General features: G+C 56.9%; 1 protein-coding gene and 1 long non-coding RNA gene across 2 annotated transcripts; both read right to left on the reverse strand.

The window, feature by feature from the left end:
* Positions 1–550: 550 nt before the first annotated feature.
* On the reverse strand, positions 551–5,438 carry LOC139439784 (uncharacterized). Its single transcript, XR_011649879.1, has 2 exons — positions 4,912–5,438; positions 551–3,797 (listed from the first exon to the last, which is right to left on the reverse strand). It is a non-coding gene; the product is annotated as an uncharacterized lncRNA (long non-coding RNA).
* Positions 5,439–5,640: 202 nt separating this feature from the next.
* On the reverse strand, positions 5,641–8,309 carry TIGD3 (tigger transposable element derived 3). Its single transcript, XM_058305208.2, has 2 exons — positions 8,205–8,309; positions 5,641–7,446 (listed from the first exon to the last, which is right to left on the reverse strand). Exon 2 carries the CDS (start codon positions 7,428–7,430, stop codon positions 6,027–6,029), a length of 1,404 nt encoding a protein of 467 aa, XP_058161191.1. The 5' UTR covers positions 7,431–7,446; positions 8,205–8,309; the 3' UTR covers positions 5,641–6,026.
* Positions 8,310–8,413: the final 104 nt, after the last annotated feature.

The following is an 8,413-nucleotide window of genomic DNA, read 5'->3' on the forward strand; positions in this document are numbered from 1 at the left end:
GTCTTGCTTCTCTCTGGGTTCAGGGTTTCTCTCTTCCCAGGGTTTGTTTCTTCCTGGGCTCAGGGATCCTCTCTTCCTGGGGCTTGGTTCTCTTTCCTCTGTGAGCTTAGTCCTGGGGCTCCAGTTCAAGGCTTCAGCATCAAACTCCAAACATCAAAATTCCAACAACAAAAAGCCTCATTAGGGAAGAAGATGCGTCTCAACGGATGGAGCGTCCGCCTACCATATAGGAGGTCCAGAGTTCAAACCCAGGGCCTCCTGACCCGAGTGATGAGCTGGCCCACGTGCAGTGCTGATGCGCGCAAGGAGTGCCGTGCCACATGCAAGGAGTGCGCCCTGTAAGGAGAGCCACCTAGCGCGAAAGAAAGTTCAGCCTGCCTAGGAATGGCGCTGCACACACAGAGAGCTGACACAACAAGATGACGCAACCAAAAGAAACACAGATTCCCAGAACTACTGATCAGGAGAGACGCGGTCACAGAAGAACACACAGCAAATGGACACAGAGAGCAGACAACTGGGGGAGAAAGGGAGAGAAATAAATAAAAAATCTTAAAAAAATAAATCAAAAATACAATCTGTCTCCCCTGTGAACTAGGAACCAACTGCCTACTCACCATGCTACCCTTCAGGCCTGGGGCACCTTTCTCCGAGAAACTAAATTATTAATATCATGTTGTACAATGGAATATTATGCAGCTAGAAGAAGAAATGAAGTCATAAAACATATGACAACATGGATGACCCTGGAAGACATTATGTTGAGCAAAGCAAGCCAGACACAAAAGGACAAATACTGTATGATTGCATTACTATGAACCAAATATATTGTATGATTAAAAATTTTTATATGTATCTATTATATTTAAATGTGAAATATATTTAAAACAAAAACATGTTGGTAGCGCCCCCTTGTGCCTTGTTGAAGAAACTACACACTTTTCTGAAGGAGCTACCCCAAGTCAGGATTTTCAGGTTTTCTTTAGGTTAAGTCCAACCATAAAAAAGAAAGTCCCACAATAAAAAATTACCAAACACACAAGGAAACAAAGCACCATGAGTAAAAGCACCAATACAAACAAAACAACAGATTTAGCCCTCCAAGGATTCCAGATTTATCAGATACAGAATGCAAAATTACCTTGCATGAAGTATTTAAAGATATAAACGAATTAAAAGAGAAGAGACAAGAGACTGTAAAAAATTACTAGGAGGAGCGGCAGTGGTTCAAGTGATTGGGTGCTTCCCTCTCACATGGAAGGTCACAGGTTCGGTTCCCAGTGCCTCCTAAAAAGAAGACAAACACATAACAAATGGGCACAGAGCACAGACAGCAAGCACAAACAAGGGGGGGGGGAATTAAAAAAAATAAATCTTTGAAAAAAAACCACAAAAACAATAACAACAACAAAAACCGATTAGGGATATCTGAAAAAGAACCCAAAAGAATGCTCAGGGCTGAAGAGGAGTCAGAGATGGGAAGAAATTTCTCAGAATGCAGGGCAGACACGAGATGGAAAGCTGCTCTTTCTGGTTTGGGGCTCTCTGCATCTGGTCCATCTTCTTCTCAGGACAAACAACAATGACAAGAGTAATAATAATAATTCTAACACATAGTGTTTAAAATAGCGCCTGACAAGTAGTAAACACTTTGTAAATATTAATTTAATCCTCACAACTGACCTGTATTAGAGGTAACTGCCCATTTCTCCCTCCAGTTTGTGGGTACCTGAGGAACAGGGGCTGTATCTTATTCCTCGATTTCCTGGAGCCCTGTGTGCCTTCTGAGCAGAGGGGCTGATCATGGGTTCATAAACAAATGGAAATTGTACACATACATTTCTTTGGTTCCCCATTCCTATGTACCTGGGAACACCAGCAAAATAGGATAGGACTTCCTGACCTTGATTTTTAAATTTGAGCCCTCTTGGAAATGTAGACATCATCTGCTCCCTTTTTCCTTCATCCCTTACTGCCTACCCGCTGGGGAGGCCTGCACACCTCCGCTTGGTCTTCCTGTTCCCACTTTGCTCTCCAGCTCCCCTGTTACCCACACAGCAATGAGAATTTCATTTTTTTAAAATGTAAAAACAGGGAAGTGGCTGAGGCTCAATCAGTTGGGCTCCCGTCTACCGTATGGGGGGCCCTGGGTTCACGTCCAGGGGCCTCCTTGTGAAGGCCGGCTCGCCCACAAGCTGCAGAGCGCCACCCGGCCTGCAAGCGCCATGGAGTGCCACCTGGCCCGCAAGCAACTCAGCAAGGTGACACAACAAAAAGGGAGACAAGTAAAAACACAGAAGAATGCACAGCAAATGGACACAGAGAGCAGACAGCAAGCAAGCTGCAAAGGAGTGGGTGGGGATAAAAAAATTTTAAAAATAAAATAAAAACAGCGGAACAGCTGTAGCTCAGTGGTTGAGCACCTGCTTCACATGTATGAGGTCCTGGGTTCAATCCCCAATACCTCCAAAAAAGAAAAAAAGAAAAAAAAAGTAAAAACAGATCTTGGGCCTCCTTTGTCTAAACCTTGAAACGTCCTCTCACACTTGTCCTGAACTTCACAGGCCTCTGCCCCCGCTGCCTCCTCGGTGCTCTCTCGAGGACTGCTCTCCGTTTCTTAAACCTGTCAAGCCGTATGGCACCTCAGATACAGTCCTTGTACCTACTGCTCCCTCCGCAGAGAACACTTCCTTTGTAAGCTTGGCTCCTTCCTCCTTATCGCTCAGGACTCAACTCCAACGCCATCTCACTGCCCTCGTCCCTCCACGACACTATTATTTTATTTTCAGCTTGGCACTTCTCGCTATGTAAAATTATCTCATTTGTTTCTCTACTGGAATGAAAGGTTCTTTCCTAGAAAGTGAAGGGCAGGGATGCTCTCTGTCACCACTAGCTCCACGGACCCCGTGCAGGGCCTGCCGTGCCAGCCAAGCACGAAGAAATGAAGTCACCAACGAGCCAGCACCATGACAACACGGGGAAAGGAGGGACACACTGTGCCTTAAAAAAAACAGCCCTGGGAGGGAGCTGGCAGGAAAGCACTGCTGAGTCACTCTTACAGCAACGTGACATCTAAGGGCAGGGAGCGAATTTGTCCACTCTTTGTTGCTTTGGTTCTTAGAGGCTGTGTACTTACCGTTCAGCAGTTCTAAAGAGATGCCAGAACTGGAATGATTTCACGAAAGAACAATTTAAAAGATGACAAGGTAGGAAAAATAAAATCTGTGAGGAAAGGCTAAATGATTTTGGGTCTTAGGCTTGAAAATGCAAAGCCAGGCAGGCAGTGTCATAACTTTGAGAGTTGTTGGGAGTGGATGTGGCTCAAATGAATGAGTTCCCACCTACCACATGGGAGGTCTGTGGTTCAGTTTCCATGTCTCTCTCTTTTTTTTTTTTAAGATTTATTTTTTATTTATTTAATTCCCTTCCCCTCCCCTGGTTGTCTGTTTTCTGTGTCTTTTTGCTGCGTCTTGTTTCTTTGTCCGCTTCTGTTGTCGTCAGCGGCACGGGAAGTGTGGGCGGCGCCATTCCTCGGCAGGCTGCGCTCTCTCTCCTTATTGGTGCACTCCTTGCACATGGGGCTCCCCTACGCGGGGGACACCCCTGTGTAGCAGGGCACTCCTTGCGCGCATCAGCACTGCGCATGGGCCAGCTCCACACGGATCAAGGAGGCCCGGGGCTTGAACCGCGGACCTCCCATGTGGTAGACGGACGCCCTAACCACTGGGCCAAAGTCCGTTTCCATCCATGTCTCTTAAAGAAGACAGCGAGCTGATGTGATGGACAGGCACAGCAAGCTGACACAAGAGACACAAGAAGAAAAACATAATGAAAGACACAACAAAGCAGGGAGCAGAGGTTCCCGATGCCTCCTAAAGAGGACGTGTAAGACAGCGAGGTGATGCGATGGGCAGGTGTGGTGAGATGACGGAACAAGATGACACAATAAGAGACACAAGAAGGAAAAAAAAACATACACAACAATAACAACAAAGAGCAGGGGGCAGAAGTGGCTCAAGTGATTAAGTGCCTCCCTCCCACATTGGAGGTCCTGGGTTCAGTTCCTGGTGCCTCCTAAAGAAACAAGGAAGATGAACAGACACAGGAAGAGCAAACAATAAGGCGGTGGGAAGAAATAAATAAAATCTTTGAAAAAAATAAAAAGAGAGCTGTTGGGGAGCAGCCGTAGCTCAGTGGCTGAACACCTGCTTCCCATGTATGAGGTCCTGGGTTCAATCCTGGGTACCTCCTAAAAATAAATAAATTAATTAATTATTTTTAAAAAGAGAGCGAGTTGCTAGTGAGGGGCCACATGGTCAGCTGGTCATTAGGTCCAGGAGCTAAACCAAAGCATCAGTCAAGTCTTCACGCACCTATCACAGCAGTGCAAGCAGGAGGCAAAAAGGGAAAGCAGCCGCCGCCCTAAGCCTCCCTTTGCGTCCAGGGTCAGACGGCTGGCAGTGCCATTGCGGGGGACTTCTCACTGCCACGGGGCTCTGAACAAAGGCCGCTGGCTCTTCACCCCGGGGGCAGGAGGGGGCGTGCTAGTTCTGGCAAGGCCCTGGGTCACAGTGGAGGGCAGTGTCTGGGCCCAGGGCCCCCACCCTCACCGCCACCCCCGCGGCCTCCAAGATGAGGCAGGCCCTGGGCCGGGAATGCGGGAGCCTGGCTGGCGCAGGGGCCCTGCGCCCTTGACCGTTAACTCCTTCCAGGAAACAGCAAGGCGCCCAGCCCGGTGGAGAGGGCAGCTCCCCCGCGAGGCCTGCCAGGCCGAGCCCCTTGCCCACGGCCGGGCCCGAACCACCCCTCGTGGAGGACCGGGCCTGGGTGTGGCAGCCCACGTCCTCCCCGGGTGGAACCATTCTCCCCGTCCTGAGCCCCCCACCCGGCTCAGGGGTCCCCAGCTCTCACCTGCACCCGTGTGAGGGTCTCTCTGCCCGCAGGCCTCACTTCTTTGACCGCTCTCCGCTGTTTCCTCATTCTAGAAGCCCAAGAACAACCCCTCCTGCCCTGACCGAAGCCCTGCGCAGCGCCCACACCTAAGCCTCCCCATTCCTGAGCCCGCGGTGATCCGCTGGGACCGCCCCCCGCCCCCCAGGCCGCCCTCTGCTCCTTCGTGTCCGGGTGGTCCCTGCCCCGGCTGTCCCCTGGCCCCGGCTGTCCCCTGGCCTGGCGTCTCCTTCCCACTCCCTCCCAGCCTCCGGCCTCCCGATCGTTCAACTGCAGCTCAAAGGTCACCTCCTCCGGGAGCGTCCCCAGGCGCCATGGGGCCTCCACCGCTCTCCACGGGCCTGCGAGCTCCTGTGCAGCGGACACCATCTGTGAAACCTCAACACAGGGGACCTGCTGCCGAGGCGCGGCGAGGCGAACGAGGGAATGGGAGAAAAAATAGCGAACGCCTGCTTCCCCAACATCCCGTGGGCGCCGCCCCTCTTCCTGCCACCACAAACCGGAGAGCGAAAAGATCAGCTCAGCAGACTGTGCCCGCGCAGTTCGCGGGGCCTGCGTGCCCCCCCAGCTCCCTTCTCATTTTGAGGGAGCCAGCGAGGGGTCCCCTTCCCTGAGAGTCCTTCCTGCCAGAATTCGGGAAGAGGGTCCCTCCTGGTCACCCTTTTCCCATGAAAATAACACCCTGGCCTCTTCTATGATGAAAAAACTTTATTTCCAGAAGCAGAACTGGTTTGAACAGAGTTTGGGGGATCCGCCTGTCTGAAAAGCCCCAATTCCACCTTCCCCGGCCCAGCCTCCCTAGACTAAGGAAGGCTCTAGAGCCTTTGAGGAGGGATTAGAAACTACAACTCTCAACCCACTGCCTCTAAAGCCCCGTTTCTAGACCCCGTCTCCCCCCTCTTCTCAGGGTGTGACCAGCTTTCTTTCAGAGCCTAGACCTGGCATCCCAACTTCTCTCCCTTCCACCCTTTGGGCAAGAGCCGTATTTCCACGGGAAAGAGAACAGCCCCCAGCGCTCCGGGGGCGTTTCCATGGGAAACAGGAGAGGAGGGGGCCCTGGCGGGCCGCGGGGGCCCTCACGGGCAGCACAGCCGCTCCACCCCCTCCTCGCAGTCGTAGAACTTTTCGAACAGCTCGGGCGTGGCCCCGCGGCACTCGAGCCACCTCCTCAGCGTGCCCAGGGCGCGCAGGGCATCGGCGGCGGTGGGCAGGGCTTCGCCGCGCGCCTCGTCCTCGGGGCCCGGCTCCTCCTTGCACACGCCGGGGGTGGGCACCTCCTCGCCCTCCAGGTCCACAAAGCGGGCGAACTCCTCCAGGCTCAGTCCTCTGGGGACCGGTGGCATCTCGGAGGCACCGTCTGGGCACGAGGGCGTTTTGCCGGGAGCCAGCCCTTCCCGCACGAAGCTGCTGAGAATGAGCTGCGGGGGCACCTTGGCCCAGGCCGCCGCCGCCAGGTGCAGCGCGTCCAGCACTGTGATGCCCACCGCAGCCTCGGCCCGAGAGGCGCCGTCCCTCTGGCTCTGGGCAGCGGCCAGCTTGCCCAGCAGGCGGTGCCGGTAATGGGCCTTGAAGGCCCGGACCACTGGGCCGGGCAGGGGCGGCGTGGCGCCGGTGGTGGCCAGGGGCAAGAGCCGCACGTGGCAGAGCCCAGGCAGGCCCGCCAACGCCTCCACCACGCGGGCGGCCAGCAGCAAGGCCACTTGTCGGCCCTGCCGCCCCATGTCCAGGTCAAACCGTGCCAGCCACTCTGTCCAGGGGATGCCCGGGGCGGGGTGGTAGGAGGCGGGCAGCGCCTCACTGCTAACCCCAAAGAAGCAGCGGGGGGCCGCCTGGGGCCCACCCACCAACACCCGCCTCTTCTCTGTGCCCCGGCTGTTGGCACACAGCAGCACCTGTACCCGGTCACAGGCGCCCACTCTGCCGGGCACTGCCCGGTAGAGCAAGGGCACTTCAGCACAGCCAAAAACATCCTCGGGGGAGAAGTCTTTAAGGGAAAGAGGCGGCTGGGACGGGGACGTGGGCCCTGGAGGAGGCGGCTCAGGGGGGAACGGAGGCGGGAGTATATGGCGGGCCCCGAGGCCTACGTTGTTCCGGCGTTTCCAGCGGACCAGCCAGCCGATGCTGGGCACGAAGTCCTGGCCCATGATGTCGGCCAGCTCCTTGGCTTTGTGGAGCAGCATGGGCCCCGTCACGTCCCAGGCCTTGGCCCGGGCAATGTGGTACCAGCAGAGCAGGGCCTCGTCGATCCCGCTGTACTTGGACTCGCGCTTGCGCTTGCGCTCGCGGTTGGCGGTGCCGCTGCACCAGTCGGCCAGCAGCTTCTCCTTGTTCTTGCAGATGCGCGAGATCTGGGGCTGGGAGACCTGGAAGCGCCGGGCCACTTCCGACTGGGACATCTTGGACTCGTCCAGCAGTTCCAGCACCTGGATCTTCTCGGCCAGGGACAGGGCATGAAGCTTCTTCTTGCTGCTCAGCTCCATGGTTTCTCCACAGCACCTGTGGCGCGAGGAGACAGAGAGCTGAGGCCAGGAGGGGTGGGACAGGGGGACAGGCTGGTGTGGGGGAGCGCCAGGGAAGAATGGACGAGCTGGGGAAGGGGGAGAGGGTTACCCCGGGCAGGAGGCAGGGGCCTGGGCTGGGCACCAATCCCGAGGACTGCCAGAGCAGAGCTGGGGCGGGGGTGTCTCTCTGGTCAGAGTTTGGCCTAATGGGGCAGGATGAACAGGGGACAGCTGTAGAGACAAAGGAGTGTGGAGGGGGGCTGGGGCCGGGGCTGAGGGGGCAGGTGGAGGGGGATAATCGGCCTGGGCAAGACACCCCTGGGTGGGAGAAGGGGATGATGGCCTGGACCGGATTTAGATGAAGATGTGGGGGTGAGCGGGAAGTGAATGGAAAGAGTTGAGGTGACAGGTGCACAGGCCACAAAGGGGGACGGATGGGGCTGAAGGAGCCTAATTTGGTGCAGGGTCTTCAGGGGGTGAGGCTGGGCTAGGGGTCCGGTCTGGAGGGGGAGAGGGCAGGTGCGCGGGCGACAAAGGGCAAGAGGGGCGAGGAGGCGGCGGGCAGCGGGGGCGGGGGGTGTCGCGGGCGGGGCGAGCGGTGGCCTGGGAGCGGGAGCGGGGCGCGGGCTCACACGCGCGGGACCCAGGCAGGCCGCGAGCGGGGCGGCGCGGCGGCCGGCCTCTCCCCGCTGGGCCCCCGGCGGGGAGGACCCAGGCGCCCCCCGCCCCCGCCGGCCCCCGCTCCGCACCCACCTCCTGCGCTCGCCGACTCCCGCCCCTGCCTCGGCCCGACTAGCGAGCCTGCTCCCGCCGCCCCGGGAGAGCAGGGGGCGGGACCGGCGCCACGACCCGGAGGGCGGGGCGGCGGCGGGGCGGCGGCGGGGCTGCGCGGCGGCGGGCGCGCGCACACCAGCGCCCGGCGCGCGCCGCCCGCCCGGCCTCTCTCCAGGCTGCGGGACCGC

Source organism: Dasypus novemcinctus, chromosome 10 (genome assembly GCF_030445035.2).
Source record: "Dasypus novemcinctus isolate mDasNov1 chromosome 10, mDasNov1.1.hap2, whole genome shotgun sequence".
NCBI lineage: Eukaryota > Metazoa > Chordata > Mammalia > Cingulata > Dasypodidae > Dasypus > Dasypus novemcinctus.